The 19,598-nt window shown below is 32.3% G+C and overlaps 4 protein-coding genes across 6 annotated transcripts; 2 read left to right on the top strand and 2 right to left on the bottom strand.

The window, feature by feature from the left end:
* Nucleotides 1–2,397: 2,397 nt before the first annotated feature.
* l(2)k09913 (transmembrane protein 53-like lethal (2) k09913) lies at nt 2,398–8,218 on the top strand. Of its 3 annotated transcripts, none has more exons than XM_018513682.1 (6): nt 2,398–2,528; nt 6,012–6,134; nt 6,234–6,506; nt 7,326–7,594; nt 7,659–7,839; nt 7,906–8,218. In XM_018513682.1, exons 2-6 carry the CDS (start codon nt 6,045–6,047, stop codon nt 8,044–8,046), a joined length of 954 nt encoding a protein of 317 aa, XP_018369184.1. In that variant the 5' UTR covers nt 2,398–2,528; nt 6,012–6,044; the 3' UTR covers nt 8,047–8,218. The 3 variants fall into 3 exon arrangements, with proteins under 3 accessions (XP_018369184.1, XP_018369186.1, XP_018369185.1); XM_018513684.1 differs by lacking the exon at nt 2,398–2,528 and adding an exon at nt 4,834–4,930; XM_018513683.1 differs by lacking the exon at nt 2,398–2,528 and adding an exon at nt 5,166–5,727.
* A 148-nt stretch (nt 8,219–8,366) lies between these two features.
* Dbp45A (putative ATP-dependent RNA helicase Dbp45A) lies at nt 8,367–10,604 on the bottom strand. The gene is made up of 6 exons (XM_018513685.1): nt 10,526–10,604; nt 10,189–10,382; nt 9,662–10,006; nt 9,259–9,431; nt 8,813–9,168; nt 8,367–8,713 (listed from the first exon to the last, which is right to left on the bottom strand). Exons 1-6 carry the CDS (start codon nt 10,596–10,598, stop codon nt 8,493–8,495), a joined length of 1,362 nt encoding a protein of 453 aa, XP_018369187.1. The 5' UTR covers nt 10,599–10,604; the 3' UTR covers nt 8,367–8,492.
* A 1,244-nt stretch (nt 10,605–11,848) lies between these two features.
* l(3)02640 (porphobilinogen deaminase-like protein l(3)02640) lies at nt 11,849–15,209 on the top strand. The gene is made up of 6 exons (XM_018513681.1): nt 11,849–12,289; nt 12,808–12,880; nt 13,452–13,635; nt 14,099–14,369; nt 14,448–14,764; nt 14,923–15,209. The coding sequence occupies exons 1-6, from the start codon at nt 12,236–12,238 to the stop codon at nt 15,098–15,100; spliced, it is 1,077 nt and encodes a 358-aa protein (XP_018369183.1). The 5' UTR covers nt 11,849–12,235; the 3' UTR covers nt 15,101–15,209.
* A 2,341-nt stretch (nt 15,210–17,550) lies between these two features.
* On the bottom strand, nt 17,551–19,490 carry Tom20 (translocase of outer membrane 20). The gene is made up of 4 exons (XM_018513486.1): nt 19,243–19,490; nt 18,327–18,418; nt 17,721–17,894; nt 17,551–17,647 (listed from the first exon to the last, which is right to left on the bottom strand). The coding sequence occupies exons 1-4, from the start codon at nt 19,367–19,369 to the stop codon at nt 17,603–17,605; spliced, it is 438 nt and encodes a 145-aa protein (XP_018368988.1). The 5' UTR covers nt 19,370–19,490; the 3' UTR covers nt 17,551–17,602.
* Between the last annotated feature and the right edge of the window lie 108 nt (nt 19,491–19,598).

Genomic DNA, 19,598 nt, shown 5'->3' with positions numbered 1-19,598 from the left:
ACTTCTCTGCGTTGCGCAGCGGTCGGAATCTGTCTAGGTTGCAGAGCGGATACATGTAGCGTAGGAATGTAAGACAAAGATCCGAGTCAAGAGCCTTCGTTTAGACCAAATGTGTTTCTAGCACTTCTTTCGTAAGGGAAAAAACTTAGAATAGTCGTTATATACCGATTACTACCTTTACACGCTACTTACGCTACTCGGTATTTTGTCACTAACGTAACGATGTTCCAACAAATCTATGTCGATGTCGTGTCCAAGCGTAATTTACACGTATACATAAGTATCGTTTAATATTTAAATAGCATACGAAACCTGTAATAAAATCCTTCACGTGGCTACCACAAATGTTGGGTCTGTATATGTGTCCCAAATCAGTCATTTCTATTTATTGTGCTCGTGAAGTTGATTCGCTATGACGATATATTATGTCAAATTATATTTGATTTAATAGATCGTAAATAATTATTTCAACAGAAAATCACAAATCGATCTATTTCATGCAATTGGGTTTATTGAAACTGTATCTCTTTTTTAAATGTGTGTTGAACTTGTATAGTTTCTTAATTGCGCGAAATCGTTCGGTGTGCAGAATCCTTTAAACTGCCGCAGACAGCATATAGAAAGTTGAAGCCTTTTGTAGTCTATTGTATTATAGAGAGCATTTTCGATAGACACGCACAGACTCTGTTCCAGTGCTATAAAAACTGCCATATATGGAGATATTTAAATGGAAAAGCACAATATAAGCATTTTATTTAATAAAACATAAATATTACAAATGCAGCTAAAAATATACATTGATGATGATTTTATCAGTGAAAATGTTTATATTATGTTTTTAACATTAAATAACTACATATATAGTAACTTTTAGCATAATCAGAACAGTGATTAATGCAAGCGAATCGAATTCGCTATTGCTACAGATACCATTATCATCATTTTTCTCATTACATTTATTATTCTAAAGGTAGAATGTTTTTTTTCTTAAAACATTACCTTTTTTAGTATACACAGCAGAATATATCGTATCAATATATTCATAAAAGCTTGACAAAAACACTATTATATCTCAGGAATGCCTCTGAAATAAAATCGGTAATGGTATCGGTATTAATTTATTATCTTATTTTCCCATTGTTTCTCTAATAAAAATTGTCATCTTTCCCTGAATATGGAGAGAAGTGCGTAAATAATAGATTCCTCTGGTTTTATTTGTTTGACGTTCACTACGCATTGATGCCATTTATGCTGACTACTTCAATGCAACAATCTTCTTGATCTTCTTGATGTAGAAGCGCTTCTTTGCACGCGAGCGTATCAATTGAGCTCTGGGAGCTCGGGAGCTTATTAAAGTTATTTAACACGGTCCTTTACGCACCGATGTACAGTTAACAGCACGTAAGATGTTTCTATTTGGAACGTGCGTGGAATTTTATCTTTGTTGCACATAATAAGTTTGCAAAGAACACGTGTTTTATGTGAAGAAAATTACAATTTTTAATCTCAGTGTATTTTTAGACGACTCGGTCGCCAAATGCTTTATACAGAAATAATCTTGAAAATAATTTTGCCTTTAAAATGATTGAAATGCTTATATTTATAGTCAAATTGGTTTTTGACATCTACTGTGAACAGTCAATGATGTTTTCGAGTCTCCAAGAGTTTATTTATCCGTTTCGTAAGCAACGGATATATATCAAAATTATATACAATTTGTATAAAATTATGTATAATTTGTAACATTCTCGCCTCTCTTTCCGTTAATACAAAGTTCGTTTCCGTAATTCAAAGCTATACTCGTGCACGGTTTATTTTTCTCCTTTTTCTCTTCACGTCGGAGAGGGGAAAAAAGAAAGGTGAACTGTGGACAAAGTTCAGCAAAAAAACGAACATCTGGTTTATACGTGGTAGTAACTTTTATGTAATCGTACGAAGTACAAGTTTCTTCCTGAAGAATAAGAACGCAGTAAACTCATTTGAATATGACTTCTTATTTACGTAAATTGTTCGAAAATATGAACCTGATAAAGATTGGTATTTAAGACAAATCCATTAAATAAGAGTTCTATTGTGTTAAACGATTTCAAGATCGGCAAAAATCCTTTTTTTATCTTTATGTTCGAGATTGAAACACAGATAAAAGAGAGAGATAAAATATCTAATATTATTAAAGTGATACGATACTATAGGTATTATTTGTTAGAGATTCTGAACAAGTCTCTCGATTAGAAATCTTAAAATTCCGCAACAATATAATCGTAACGATGCACGTGTATGTTACGTGTATATCATCTGGAAATGGCAATGTCACCGGTGACTCATGACCTCGAGAATCTATAAGAGACTACCTCAAAGAAATTTAATCTACGACTTGTACGAGACATACAGCGATGAGCGAAGTACAAAATATAGGCGATCGCCGCGTTCACGTGTTAAGTAACTCAGGCATGCGACAAAAGTTGTCTGGTCACAGCCTGTTCGACTAGTTCGTCGACTGGTGGATCGCGTCGACTGGATTTTGCACCGTAAGTAATTTGCGAATAAACCACCGACTCCCTCGGATCGTCGTCGTTTCTTGTCGTCCAATAATGCGTGAGTGCGTAGTGAGAAAAAAAAATCGATGCGAATCAACGAGATGCACGTAGCTGCATGACGTGACAAGTAAATTCAACCTCTTTTCTCTTCCTTTTCGCGACCATTGACACCTCGCCGATCAAGGACGATTGAATCGCGTTCCAGTCAAGCGAACTAAGAAGCCTTTATCTACTTTGTTGCAATTTCGAGAAAGAGAGCGGTCGGGGACGAATTCTTGAATATACGGTATTTTTTGTGTTTATCAGATTCGACAACGACATTTTGTGTTTACGTGCAACTCGTATTAAAATTTTCTTATTAATGGAAATATTGGTATATATATGTATATATACATAATGTGTAAGAATTACGTTACATGGTTCTAATCGGAATTAGGTAAGACTATAATATTGCATATCTCACTCTCTCTCTCTCTCTCGATTAGTTTTCCATATTTCCAACAAGACGCTTCAAGAATTTATTCTATTTCTGCAAATACTTATTTTACATTAGCATTATATAATATTAATACATAGAATTATATTTAATTACGATTAATAAATATTAATGTGATTGCCACATTCGATACTTTATTCATATTAGCACACGGAGAGAATTTTCTTTTAAAATTTACTCTAAAAATATGGTAGTTGTGGTACAATACTTTATACAATATTTTAAAGATTTTTACCATGCACTTTAGTAAAATTGATTATTTTATACTTTATTGTAGTTTTATTAATGAATGAGAAAAATTTACATTAAAATTCTTCGAAATACAACGTTATCCCACGACTGTCATATTTTCAGTACTTCTAAGAAAAAATTCTCTCTGTAGTAATATAATTAGCAGTAAATGTGAGCAACGTACATTAAAAGTTACTAATTGCTCATCAATTATGTACAATTATATTATAGGTCGCTGCACATTGCCGTTTGTAAAATACGAGTTTTTCACTTAGTGATTGTTATATTTTTTCAATTCGTTGTTGACCAATCGCATTATACGCGTAGGAATGCAATTATACTTTATTGTTCCATAAAAACTGCATTTACAGCGATAAAAACTGCATAACGCGATTAATCAATCGCAATCTAATTTAATAGCGTTTTCGGCCCGATCGGGTTTGCACCAACCTGGGTTGGATTAATCTTTCCTATTGGTTGATGTCACACGCTCTACCAATAGGAGAGCGCAAAACGCCATTAATCCAACCCAGGTTGGTGCAAACCCGGTCGGGCCGAAAACGCTATAAGTTTGTTTTTTTTTTCTTAACTTTTTGAACGTCGCATAAAAACTTTGTCAAATAATAATTTTAATGAAATTTGAACGTATCACATGTTATTCGTTTTTAAATAGATCTTGTTTTGATTATTATTTATGAAAGATGCAAAATTAAAACGTCTGAAAATCAAACTTCGTAAGCTTTTGGTTCAACCGCGTAAAAAATGAGCGTGAATAAGGACAGACATTCTTTCGAAATACACCATTCAGCGTATTTCACGTGTCATGTGCTCTTTTCTTCTTCTCTTCCGTTTTTATTCGTCATTTAAAAGTCCATATATCTGACGGTCTAATATAATTCAGGCTTGAGAAATAGAAATCTGACACGTTTTTGTCTATATATATATATATATACAATTTTTTGCAATGTGTACTTCGTATTATAATATAATTTATTATACATGCATTCTGATTATTTCGTTATGTTTTTCATGTTAAATTATATCGCGCGTAGAACTGTCTTGTAATAACAAGAGCGGATTTTGCTCGTCATGAGCGCAGACGCGGAAGTGCGCGCGCGTTCACGCACCCCCGCGGGGAGAAAAATAAGGAGATCCGGTCGCACGGGCGCGTATGCGTGAACGACGCGTGTAACGTGCATGGGCCACACACACACATACACACGCACGCGCCACACACATACAAACATTCACACACACACATCGCCGCGACTGCGAACCCACACACACACATACACACGCACGCGCCACACACATACAAACATTCACACACACACATCGCCGCGACTGCGAACACACACACACACATACACACGCACGCGCCACACACATACAAACATTCACACACACACATCGCCGCGACTGCGAACACACACACACACATACACACGCACGCGCCACACACATACAAACATCACGCACGCACACGCACACACACATATATATATGTGTGGAGATCGCAGTCGCGTTTCGCGCAATCTCGCGCAGTCTCGCACATCTCGCGGCGACGCGTCCGAGAACAGTCCGAGAAGCGAATTCATCTGATTGCGTGGTGTTATGGTGCCAGACGATATTCGTTCCGAGCGAACTTTCGAACGGGGATTTAGAGGTGAGAGCCAATAACCAAAGAAGCACGTCGGAGATTCGATAAGGATTGATACCGGAACTCGTCGCATTGTACTTAATAGATAAATTCGATGAACCCTTGCCCTGTGCAGTTTATCGCCGCCAGACACTGTCGTACGAGTTTTTGGATGGTCGAACTTTGGACTTTATGCGAGTTTTTGTGATAGTCATATACAATATGTGATAAATCACACGTCTGAATTATTCCTTAAGAACGCATGCATCTTTATAAACACTTGTACGTGCGCGTGTGTGTGAACGTTTATAATCAATGACGTCCGTAATTTTGGCAATCCGAGGCGTACGTGGCGTACGTTCAGCAGACACAACAGCTGAGTGAACGCCCGTTATTATTGGTACATTCCTTTAGATTTATCATGGATCTAAAGGTCTATGGAACTCTACTCCAGTGGTCAGGCAATAATTATAATGAGCGCTCATTAAACTACAGTGTCAGTTGACTAGTCGATCTCATGTTGTCATTCGCAAGTTAGCGGCAGTGATCGTGATTACTTCATTCAAATAATATTTGAGAGAATTGCTTGTCGGCAGTCTGAATGTAAATCAGTTGGCAAAGTGGAATTAAATATATTTTTCGAAACACGGTGAAAGAGAGAGAAGAGAGGTAGAAGTTGAAAGATGAAATAATTATATGAGATATAATTGACAAACCAATCCTAAGGGATCATTCATTATATACAGTCAGCAGAATCACTAAACTATTAAACACATATAGTGGTATTTCTCTGACTGGGTGGAATTTATAAAGAGAATCAATTGGTAAATATTAACCCGGCGTTATCGTAGTGGTAAAATGTTACACGGACGTTGAGGTGAATCATGATAACCCCCCGAATATTTTTTTGGTCTATTCTCGCAATGTCAAGAATAGAGTTTTAGAAAGTCTTAGCTCCAGTTACAGGATACAACAATTAGTAATTATAATATTGATTGTAAACACAAATCTCAAAGTTTCACGAATCTGATTTTTAATTGTGTATATAAACGAAGAATTCTATTACAGAAGTAATTAAAATTTAATTTCTTATATTTTGTTATTATAGGTATATGAAAAAGACAGAAGATCCTTTATCACAATGATAATTAGAGCTTTATGCAATACCTTTTCGGGAAGACAGATTGGCTTGTGCATGCAGTCACAGTTATTAAAACGTAACCCATACTTGGTAATGTATTCTCTCATTTGCAATTGTAATGATAATGTCACTTAGATACAATTGTGTGTTAATCATTTTTTTATTATCATATTTACCTGTTTTTTTTAGGGTCTTGGACAATTAACACGAACGATATCCTCGCATCATGTCTCAAAGAATATTGAATTTCTTACACAAAATAATCGTATTATCTCATCTAAAAACATTGCTCAGACTCTAAATGTAACAAACAATCGCCCTTTGTTAGTTATTCTCACTTGGCTACTATCAGAGCGACGACATGTTATGAAGTTTGTTAATTTGTACATGGAACAAGGTTTTGACGTGGTAGTGGTATCCCTTACGCCTTGGCAACTTATGTGGCCTGCGAAGGGTTCTAGGGTAAGTGTACACGATGGAGTACACATTGAATCTACTTTCTATTCTGTAATTCGTGGGCCCCTATTCTGTAACTCTTGACAACGTCAGCGTCGTTATACACGCAGATACATGATAAATAAATTATACAACAACGTTTTAGTTACGTGCATAGATTTTTATACATGATAAAGAAAAAAACTACGCAATAACGATTTTAAGGGGCTCCGTACAATAAAACAAGGAACAGAGAACAGAGAATAAGAATTTCAACCTATCAGAAATCATGTATTGTGAAATACACACTGCGTATTCCACAATACATGATTTCTGATAGATTGAAATTCTTATTCTCTGTTCCCTGTTCCTTTTATTGTGCGGAGCCCCTAAGTGCCCCGGTAAAAAATTTTTCATGAATATGTACAAATATGTATAAACATACACATAAATATTCATAACGTATAATATAAGAAATATGTTCATACATGTTTATACATTCTTTTTTCTTTTGTAAAATTACTTTTTAGTGTAATAGAAATAATAATAGTAATGTGAAAACATTACAAATAATTAAAGTAATTTTCGCATGTTTTAGAAAAAATCAAGTTTAAAGAAATGTAAAAAAATTATTCATGTATAATTATACATATATAAAATTATGCATAATTATGTATGAACATGTATGGACATAATTCATATATAATTATATGTTTATGAATATTTATGCGTTTATGTATGTTCATACATATTTATACACATTCATGCATGAAAAATTTTTTACCTGGCATGGTTGTTAGTCCATTTACAATTTTCGTTAAATTACAATTTTCAATTTGTTTACAGCTAGTGGCAGCCGATTTGTTAACTTTCTTAAAGCAAAACGAAAGTTACCAACAAATTCTGTTACATGGGTTTTCAGTGGGCGGTTACATGTGGGGTGAAGCTTTGGATTTGATACAAAGCAACAAGGGCAAGTACAATACTGTTACTGACAGAATTGTTGGACAGGTATGGGACAGCATAGCTGACATTAGTCAAATCGCAATTGGTTTCCCTCGTGCAGTATTCCCAAAAAATATGATGTTGCAGTCTATGTTACGAAAATACGTAGAGTAAGTAACAGAGGATAGGATTGATAAAATAATTATCTTTGAGTAATATCAACGTTACTTTCAGATATCACATGAAGACATTCCACCAGCAAGCGACACAGTATTACATTCGATCCAGTCAGGTATTTCATGATGCTAATGTACTACGCGTACCAGCATTATTGTTTGTAAGCAAAACTGATCCTGTTGGAGCTGTAACCAGCAATATATCTTTGCGCGATACCTGGGATTCCTTAGGAATAAAGGTACGATTCGCGTTTACTAGCTCACGACAGAATCATGTAAAAATACATACTACATTTGTATTACAGACATATATGAAGGTATTCGAAGAGTCGCCGCACGTTGCCCACTTCTATACGTATCCTAAGGAATACGTTGCTGAACTCTACGCCTTCTTACAAAAATTAAACTTAATACAAAACGAAGAAAAAATTAGAGCGCGTCTCTAAGTATCTCAAAAGCACGCTATTCTTTCACATGTAGTTGTATTTTTTATATGAAGTTGCCTTTTAGATTTCGTACACTTAACACTTGCCACATGCATAATATATCTACATAGATAATAGACAATTTTGTATATATTTAAACTTACAAAATATTTATATAAAATTTTGGGAGAAATCAACACCAAGTTTGGCGAAAAATATGTTTTTTGAAGACATATTTTATGTCAAAACATCTTAGTCATATTTTTATACAATTTATCTTTGAAATAATTATGCACATAATTACAAACATCCATTCTTATTATTTAAATACAAATTGTAATATCTTGGGTGCAACACGATAAAAAGATAACAGTAGTACTATTTATCATTGTATCACGAATTATATATGGTTTAATTGTTTGTTGTATATTGGTGTTTTATTGTATATTAAATAAGCTGTTTTATTTTCAAGATTCCAATCTTCTTTTCCTCTTCTTCCTACGTTTTTCTCTCTCCTCTTTGTAGATATCTACCTCATCCGATAGTTGGCCTCCTTCCAATTCTTCTAAGATTAACTTCTTTTGCTTATTGATCATTTTCTTTTCATAAAAGTCAGTCTCATCCAATTTGATTTCTGCTTCCCGTTTTGCCACTGATATTTGCGTCACGATTGTAACGATTTCCTTATCTAGTATCAATTAAAAGATAATCAGAGAGAGAGAAGAGAGAGATGCAATTTTTAATTACTTAAAAAAAAAACAAAGCGCAAAACAGGATATGTACTCACCGTCTACTTTATACTCCGTTAACTTAATGCCTATGACATTTTCAATCGCGTGCAACAACTTTATGTCGTTTGGAGTTATCAAGCTTATCGACATACCGTTTTTACCTGCACGAGCTGTTCTACCGACTCTATGAATGTATTCTTTTGGTACATTCGGTATTACATGATTAATGATTAATTGTACTGTAGGGATATCCAGACCTCTCGCCGCGACATCAGTAGCAATTAATATCTGTATGTGATTTGACTTGAATTTATTTAGCGCTGCTAAACGTTCCTTTTGCTTTATCATTGCGTGAAGAGCCACGTTCGTAAATCCGACATCATTCAATGTCATGGATAATAATTGACAGTGTCTAAATATAACAAAATAATGATATTAGTAATTGCTTAAGAGTCTAAATATATAATTAATTTTATATCATGTGACGAAAACAATTATTTACTTGCAAGTGTCCGTAAATATCATAATAGAACCATCTTCGTTTGTGATACGAAACGTCCTAATTACTTCTACCAGATATGAATCGAGCACATTCTTAGGACACAATACGTAACGTTGATCCAATTCCTTCACAGTGGCAATACCAGAGTCATCTTCCTCTTGCCATGTAAAAACCTGGATGAAAAGTTCCATTCCGGTAAATTGAATGTAATATAATACATAAAAGAGGGAAAACCTATAATGATGTAAGTCTTTTAATTATGATTTTGATAAAAATGAGAATACAAAATAAAAAACTCTTCACACACACATTACCAAAAATTAAAAATTATAAAAAATTTTTTCAAGTGACTTACACCACTATGGTTTCCACCCCCTCATGCAGTTGCATTGTTGAAATATACCTCAGTAGAAGCTATTTGCTTTACTTTATCCAGAGTATCTGTCATAGTAGCGCTGAAAAATAATACTTGTTTCTGTTTGGGCAATGCAGCAAATATTGTCTTCAATTGTCCATCGAAATGACCACCGAGCAATCTATCGGCTTCATCCAATACTAAAAATTTGATCTTCTGCAAGGAGAATGTATCACAGCTGTCCAAATGATCTGCCAATCGACCTGGCGTAGCTACAACTATATGTGGCCGTTTTGACAATTCTAATCCTTGTTCCAGCATATCCATGCCGCCAACAATTACACATTTTTTCAGATTGATAGCCTTGCCAATTGCGGCGAATTGATCAGCAATCTAAAATAATACCAGTAATGAGATTTATAATTAAATGCAAGCATGATTTATCTTGGTGAAATTGTTCTCTATTATTTCGAAACAATTAAAATTATTATATTATAGGGGGGATAATCCAAAATAAATTCCATAAATATATAACAATTTATATTACAATAGCACAATAAAGTAGAATTTTTCACCTGAAAAGCTAGTTCCCTCGTTGGTGTTAACACAAGAGCAAATATGCCATATGGATCCTCGCACAATTTTTGCAAAATAGGCAGGACAAATGCTAAAGTTTTGCCACTACCAGTTTTGGCACAACCTATGCAATCTTCACCCATCAGTATTCGAGGAATGCAATTTTGCTGAATGGGAGTTGGCTTTTTTAAGCCTAAAACAAATAATAGCTGTATAATTTCAAAAAACAATTCTGCAAAAGTTTAGCGTTGAATACCATCAAATATTGGAAATTTTATATATCATCGAACATTATTTTAGGTTTTTAATAAATAATTTTTATGGAAAATTCCTTACCCATAGACTCGCATTGCGCAAGGAGCCAAGAATTCAGTTTCAAATCTGAAAAATGTTTAACTTCTTCGCTCATGTTGGAAACGTTGTCGCAATCGCATATTAATTGTTAATTTAAATCAACTCAAAATTCATTCTGCATGATCCTACTCAGACCATGTGCTGATATGCATCGACGAGGTAATAATAGATCTACTGTTTACATTCTTTGCGAATAGACCTAAAGGTGCAAGCAATGTGGACAGACATAAGGTTCTGTTTTTTATTGCTGCACTTTCTGAACTGGTACACACGGTACAATAATATACATTTGTTACACTTCAACTTTGGTCTGTTTTTTGTTCCTGCACTAGATTATTCTAGAACTCTCTTTCTCGCTTTAAACAAATATTAAACGTATATATTTCTTTCTTACTAAGTTCCAAAAGTGTATACTAGTTCAGCCACAGAAAACAGACCTCTTATTAGGCCTGTTCTTTTTGATTGAACTTTGCACCAGTTCATCTTTCTTCCTCTTCATTCCTCCTGGAGAGAAAAGGAAGAAAGATGAAGAAAGATAAACTTGGTGCAAAAGTTTAGCCAAGAAGAACAGGCCTAAGGGCGACTGTTACCAACTTAATCGATTGATTAACTTAATCGACGATTAACTCAATCAATCAGATCTCCAAGTTAACCTCAAAGAAGAGTTATTGATCATTCGATTTGAGACCTCTGCTCCCCGAAGAGGTTATTCATTGGATCGAAAGATCTGTTATTTTTACATGGTACTGTGACTCTAAATTTGAATCGGAAAACCAATCAAGGGGAAACTAAAAAAAGAAGAACTCTATCAGCAGTGTAGTCAACAGCAAGATTGTATATCGTTCTTAACCTCATCTCTTCGTGATATATTTCTATCTCTGCGTTCCTGTATTTAACTGTGATAAAAGTAATAAAAATCTCCTATCTATAATAATAGTTCTGCTGATTAAGTTAATCAAACTACCTCGTCGGTGCCCGGTGGTACATATCATGAGAAGCCCAAGTTGATGTTAAATATATATCTCGTTAGTGACTAAGCTAATTCTTCAGAAATAACAAAATTTTAGAGAATACAATTCTTACAGATTATATTCTTCTGATATTATAAATTGTTAATTTTCGAGATTCGCGACTACATTATTTTATTTATATTATTTTCTTTATATTACTTTCATACTATTGTTATTTTCTATTGATAAGTCAGATTTCTTTTCAGATTTATTTATCGAGGAATGTCGAGCGACATCTTGGCAACACGTGGTATCGCTGGAGTGATTATTTATAATTTTATATTCTACTCCGTTTCGTCAATCGCAGTCAGTCGCATTGCGTTCGTTATGGCGGTAGTTTAAGTTTTACCGTCGCCGTTCTTCCAAAACTTTCTTAATCAATTTCACATTCTGCTGCAGTGCCAGTGACTGTGAAAGAATTCAGCCTACGCACATTAACCCCATAATTTCGTCTTTTTTCCTCGCACATCTCGTTCGTAGAAACGCAAGAAGTCGTAAGATCAAGCGCAGTTCCTAGTTTGTAGTGAAAGTGTTCACATTCCTTGACCCAATTGGAGTATCTCTCAGATTTTCACGTCCCTTCTTCCATCGTTATTTCTCGAACTTGATGTCTTGTACCTATCAACACCTAATACATTCCATAGTTTAACGCTCGACTATACCTGGTGTACAGAACGTAATAATGAACGACGATAAAAAATGTGATGTAATCCGAGTTGGGTCTCGGAAAAGCGAGGTGAGTGCACGCTTTCGTTTTTTTTTAATCCGGTTTTTCGGTTTTACAAGGAAAAAAAATATTTTTTGGGAAAACCGCAAATCGCATTATGTAAATTATTATGTAAAGAATGATTTCCGTTTCTCTTTTAACTAAGAAGACTGATTACAAGTCATCTCTTATCGATGACAATTATTAATTTTATGTAATCACTGCTGCGCATGTTGCCAGACTGTTCTTGTATCTCTGGCGTAAGATTACTCAGCAGTTTAAAAAATTTTTTTTAGTTTATCATCAGAGATGACTAACGATAATATTTAAAAGTATAAATTATATAAAAAAGTATAAGGATTGCAAAGTGGTTTTTTAAATATGTAATTAAAATGTCAATTTAGGAAGTAAGCAACTCGTTACACAATTTTACATATTATATATATAAAATTATGTATTTTTTTTATTTGTTTTTATTACATGAAATTGCAAAGAAGCATGTTTTTTTTACTTTGAACATGAATAATGTATTTTTTAAAACCTTTTAGTTGGCCTTGATACAAACTAAACACGTAATACAATGTTTGAAAGAAATTCACCCCAAAAAAGAATTTAAAATAGGTAAGCAGATTATACAACTGTGCACGCACTATTCGCTGTTATGTTGGTTATTTTCCGTGTAACTTAAATAAATTTGTTTTGAAGAAATTTAAAAATTCAGTATCAGATTTCATAATTTCTCAGTATCACACGTGATAATCTCGCAACTTCTCTTCTTTGACTACATATCATTATATAATATATTTGAAGCAGAGTTGGTAAAGACTAATGTTTTTTTTTTAAGAAAACATATTATGTTTCTTCTTGAATATGTTTTTAATGCTTCAAATATGCTTTGAACAGTACTATTATATAAAAAAAACATATTTAAAACATATTAAAAACATCAATTAAGCATGTTTTAAACTGTTTAAAACACGTTTAAAACGTTTTTTTTACCAACCCTGATTTGAAGTACTGATAAGTACAGCTTTTTCTTGTTATATATTGAATGACTGGCATATAATGAAACATTCATTATCATATGTATTTTGTCAACAAAATAACTTATATATATATATATATCGAATGGTATATATGCACTTTTATAAAATTAGAAGCTTTATTTTATCGAATTGAAATCAAATTGCAGTAACGATGAATACTAAAGGGGATAAGATTTTGGACAAGTCTTTACCAAAGATCGGGGAGAAGTCCCTATTTACCGAGGAGTTGGAACTAGCTTTAGAAAATGGTAGCGTTGATTTCGTTGTGCATTCATTGAAAGATTTGTCAACAACACTGCCGACAGGAATGGCTCTAGGGGCAATATTAAAGTAAGTTCCATCTGATATATAATATTGAACATCGTAAAATTCGAGCTATTCTCTCTTAAATTGACTGTGATACTACATTCGTCTGTAGTTACTTCTCGTCAGCAAAAGCTGACTTTGCTATTTTGCATATCAATGCTCCAACATGGAGAGCACATTTTAAATTTAAATGCAGAGACGTATGCTATCGTTCTTATGAAAGAAACATCTTGTATTCAGTCTTATCAATTTTAATTAACCTATACATTTTTATTAACTTCAATTTTAATTAACTTTACTGTTTTGCTAATAAAATAATTATATGTTGGTTAATGCCAAAGCTATTAACTCAAATGTATAGCGCATTACGAAAAATTGTCTATTTGCAAAAATTCAATAAAAAAAATATGTATTTATATTTTAAATAAATTAAACTATAAAAAATTAATATTCGTTAATAATGCTAATAAATAATATATTTTTGTAGACGTGAGGATCCACGCGACGCAGTGGTCATGTCGAAGAAATTCAAAGATAAAACATTAACTACATTGCCGAAAGATAGTGTAATAGGTACTAGCTCTTTACGTAGATCCGCTCAATTATCACGGAACATGCCGCACTTAAAGGTAGAGAACATTCGCGGTAACTTAAACACTAGATTAAAAAAATTAAACGATGAAAATGGTCCCTACGCCGCGATCATATTAGCTGCTGCTGGTTTAAAACGGATGGGCTGGGAAGACAAGATAAGTCAGGTATGATCTTTTGTCTTATATTCCATTTTGGTATTCTGCAAAATTTATTTGGATTAACATATATATGTATTCTTTTAGTTTTTAGAACCCGAGGAAGCCCTTTATGCTATCGGTCAGGGTGCATTGGGTGTTGAATGTCGAGAGTCAGATTGGAAAATACGTTCAATTTTGGAACCATTGTTTGATTTAGAAACCACATTGACATGCGTGTGCGAGCGTTCATTTCTAAAAACCCTTGGTGGCGGATGTTCCGCACCAGTCGCAGTATCTTCATCTTTGAAGAAGACCGAGTTAATGATTACCGGTGCTGTATGGTCTCTAGATGGTCAAACTCTGATTACAGATACTTCTAAAAGCAAGTTGTATTTACCCAACGACGATGGTGAGCCCCCTCGGTGAGTTAAATATGATTTTTTAATATTTTTTAGAATATTTTTGTATAAGATTGAACATACTCTGATGTCGACGTTATATTATCAATGAATATCTTTGAGCATATTGCATATTTAATTTATTTTATATTTAATTTGATTCACGTTTTTTTCTCTTATAGGAAATGTCCATATCAGGAACCCCGCCTTTATTGCAGCGTTATTCCTAGTTATAAAATAAGTAGTATAAGTCTTCTTGGTGCAGAACTCCTTGGTAAAGATTTGGCCAAAAGTCTTATAAAGAAAAATGCTCTCGATGTAATGTCACAAGCCAGAAATGAAATTTTAGATTCAAAATAATTGTGTCAAATATGATCCTGGTTGAAAATGTATAGAGGATGTGTATTAATGTAAAATAACAATTAATTATTAATAAGTTCCCAATCTTAACGTCTTACCACTGTAAATCTATTATACATTTTTATTGATACATGCTCAAGATAGAAAACACAATTAAAATACAAATCATATTATTTTTTGTACTGTTGCTATTCTCTCTCTGCTTTTGCATATGTCATACACATTTTATTTATTCTATTTGATGATTCAAGAAAAGTACAAAGTAATTGTAATTATAACAGTGAAAAACATTGGAAATAATCATATAAAATAATACAGAATTTCAGTAATACGAATTACTGAAATTCTCATATTGATGTATTTACGTTCTGAACAAATTGTGCTCACAAGTGATATGAAGATTATTATTGTATGTTCAAATGTATGGTTATGTAAATAACCATAATTATTTTGTTCACAAATTATTATATGGAAAAATTATTATATAGAAATTTTATTGTTGAAAATAAGTTTGTTGTAAAACACTGCCATGTATAGGTCAGTAACAATTAATGTCATATATATATATATATATAATTCCGTTTATATTTTAAACAGATTACAATAATCGAGTTTTGTACATGTATAATTTATGAACATTAGCTCATGAGTATATGTATATATAATTTGATTCTGTTAACTTTTGGGTGTTATTTTAATAATCGATTTCTTTTTACATTTTGAGGTATTATTAACACTATATATAAAATTACAAGGTATCAAGCAAAAGCAATGTGTAATTTCATTATTCATAATTGAATTTTTCATCTATTATTTATATATATATATATATATATATGCCAATAAAGAGAGGTTCTTATGTAAAACATGTATATGGACCGAATTGTTTGTAATATATGGACATAATTATATATGGGAATTATTAAAGCTATAATGGAAAAAATTATATAATGTTATTATATGTAAATAAAGGAGTTTTATATTTTATCTCTATTATCTTATTTCAAATAATAATTTAATGTAAGAGTATTTAATATAAATATTCTTTAAAATTGCGCGCAGTAAATATATTTTTTATTTATGTTTATTTCTTTATTTTATGCTCATTTGATAGAATTCCAAATATTTTCTATAAGAATATAATTTTTCCAAAAGTATTATGTGTTGTATATCTTTGAATTGTTATTATATGTATAGAGAGAGAAAGTTAAATATCTTCGAATATATAACAATATACATCTATATTTTCAAAATAATTTCTAGAGCTTATAGCATTTATAGCGACATTAGATTTTATCTATAAAATACATATATATTTCTGCGTAAATTTATAGCGACACACATCATAAGATTTACAATAATCTTCCAATTGTATATACTTTCGTAAATGCTTCAAGAATATAATAATGTACCTGAGCAGGTAAATCTTCCATATTTTTATAATAAATGTGCACACATTGGATATAGCTTAGATGATTACAATAATTGTACGAGATTACAATTGGATCCGTAGATTGTGGTGTTGTACAAGTCACTTTTCCACATTTACTACACCAAAGTAAGGCAACGTATATGCTTATTAGTATTGCAAATGTGATAGTGACAGCGTATTCTATTGAACACAGCTAATCAAAACATGTAATTAATATACTAGTTTATTTTATTAACGTCAATTCCTGAACACACAAATGACATATGTTGCTCAGAATCAGACTAAAGCAGTAGCTATATGTAATCTGTTAAAAATTTATCATGTTTTGATAAAACTTTAACTTGTATAGTAACTTGTACGTTAATTTTTATAACAAAACAATTATATATATATATATATATGTATGTATGTATATAATACATACCAAACAAAAACAAAATTTCTTTTTGGTATTAAAAAATATTAGTAAAAATAGGATATGTGAATCAATAAGGATAAATTAGTGTTTCTCAGAGAATATAAAATCAATACAAATAGTAATTCCATACAAAATGCAACAGGACAATTATATGTGATGTTAAATCTATTAAAATTACAACTGTTTTAGTAATATGCAATATGTTTGTATTGAATATATATTTTTCACAGAAATGTTTAAAGCTATATGTAAATTTTAGATGTTTATATTTTTCAAGAACATACATTAATGGAATTGGAGCATTTAAAGAGAAATTAAAATTTTGATTTGGTATCAGAATACTATATGTTTTACATCTATCAAAAATTGTCAGAATCGCTGTTCAATTAAAATTTATTTTATTTAAATAAACGGATACTAAAATATATCCGTTTGACAAAATAAAATAATGATTTGTAAAAATTTTTTTATATACGGTTGATACATACATCTACTAAGAAAAATGGAAGTTCAATACGGGACAACGAATTGTACAAATGTAGGATTTTCTAAATGTAAACTATATATTCGCACCCATATTGTGCAAAGATGAGCAAACTCTTTGCTAATTTCAGATTTTATTTAAGTATTGTCAACAAAATTTTATATTCCTCTACTCAACATCTTCCTCCGCCATTTGGGTTTGCGATACTATTTTCTGTAAGAAAGCAAATTTAAAAAAAGAATACTACCTCTCATTTCAATAATACATTTTTAAAACTAATTCTTACCTGGCCAACAACGGGTAGTCGCTGCACCAGAATTTGGAAAATTGGTGGTGGCAAAGTCTTCTGAAGAACTGTCAGCAACTGGGCTGGCTGTCCACAGACTGCTACTGCATTAGCCAAATGCTCAACTCCGCCATCTATTTCACCACAAGCCAGTAATTCCTCCCCAAGTTGAACCTAAACACACAAAAAAAGTGTAATATATTACATATTTAAATACATTTGAAGCGTTGAGTGGCTTGGTGCTCAATCCACAGATTAGCAATTCGTAAATCCAGGTTTGATCTTATCCAGGCCTCACATATGTGACATATGCAGGATTTTACCTACATTTAAGTAACGTTCCATTTATAATTAAGAATCCCAATTGCACCTTAAACTAAGGAGTTTCACCGATTACGCATTCCAGTGATTAAAAGACAAATTTGGTTAAATCAACTAACTTTTAAGTCTTCAAAGAACTTAAAAGTTAGTTGATGATCATCTGTGACATGATTTGGTTGTATTGCCTCCTTATACTTTGGAAGCAGGAGCCATTAAATAAATTTAAATAAATTTTAAAGAATTAAAGCTAGATACATATACAGTCAGAGTAACAGCAAGATTTACCTCTTGCAGAAAGAATTTCTGCACCAATTCATGATCCCTCAAATCTGGCATCTTTGAGGAAGCTTTCTGAGCTTGCTTCTTAGCCTTTCTACCTGTGTAATAAAAATAAAATCTTTTTTGCAAAGAATAAGAGTTAGATACATTTTTTATAGTTTGAGGTACGACAGAATGTTATATAGAGAAAAGAGGGATAAGATGACATTTAGTACCGATTATTTGTCTAAATAAATCTTATCATATGCAATTCATTAATTTTATTATATTTTTAGTATATTTTTTCGTTCTTTATTTTCCTTAGTTTTAATTACATTCTTATATTATGATATCAAAATAATATAAGAAATGTTTATTACAATAAAACAAATTTTTTTATTTACAAAAAGTACATTTGTGCCTTTCTATAATCTTATCCATTATTGAGTTATCTTACCCATATATGAGTGATATAGGGGCAAGATAACAAAATTGACATGTTCTTAAAAAATATAAATTTAAAAAAATTCTAATTTATTTTACAATCTTTTAATTTTTACAAATGATAATCAAGACTGTAATGAATTTGAAAAATATACATTGTTCTTTTTACTTTGTCACAGAAATTAGGAAAAATTGACAAACCTTAAGGTCATCATCTTATTCCCCTTTTCCCTATATTTATAATTACATTTGTAATGCAATAATAAATATTAAAAATGAAATGATTTTCAATATATAAATATATTAAAAATTTTAATATATAAAAAAGGATTTATGTAAATGTACAATGTATAAAATGAACTACATTTTATATGATTGATGTAATGTACGTTGTCAAGAGGAATTATACCTGTCTTTACCAAAGACATTGATTTCTCTTAGAAACGTACATCACCACGAGGAAGTCACGCGTGCACGAGAATGAAAAATCAGAACTTACGTTCGCGGAGCTTCTTTTTGAAATCGGGATCACTGCGGCGCTTTTGGTCAAAGTAGAAACAATAGCCAACAAAGATCCCGGCGATCCCGACGGCAATGCCGACCGCGGTTTTGGAAATCATGGTCATTCTAATACACAAAATCCTGATATATTACAGAAAATTCACGAGACCCTCGTCGCAACCTCGGCCATCATGGAAAAGGTTGTCTTCCATCACTTTTCCCATCGTGCGCACTGAACGTGCCCGCGAGAAACAGTTTTAGACATCAGCTCCTCTATGTGCATAAAATGTGAAACTGCGAAGCACGTCACAAATAGTTGACCAATAGGTAACACGTTATGTCCAGTTACGTGTT

The sequence above is a fragment of the Trachymyrmex cornetzi genome, unplaced genomic scaffold (assembly GCF_001594075.2).
Source record: "Trachymyrmex cornetzi isolate Tcor2-1 unplaced genomic scaffold, Tcor1.1 scaffold47, whole genome shotgun sequence".
NCBI lineage: Eukaryota > Metazoa > Arthropoda > Insecta > Hymenoptera > Formicidae > Trachymyrmex > Trachymyrmex cornetzi.
The sequence above is the reverse complement of the archived record's forward strand: the minus strand, read 5'-3'. Positions and strand labels throughout refer to the sequence as shown.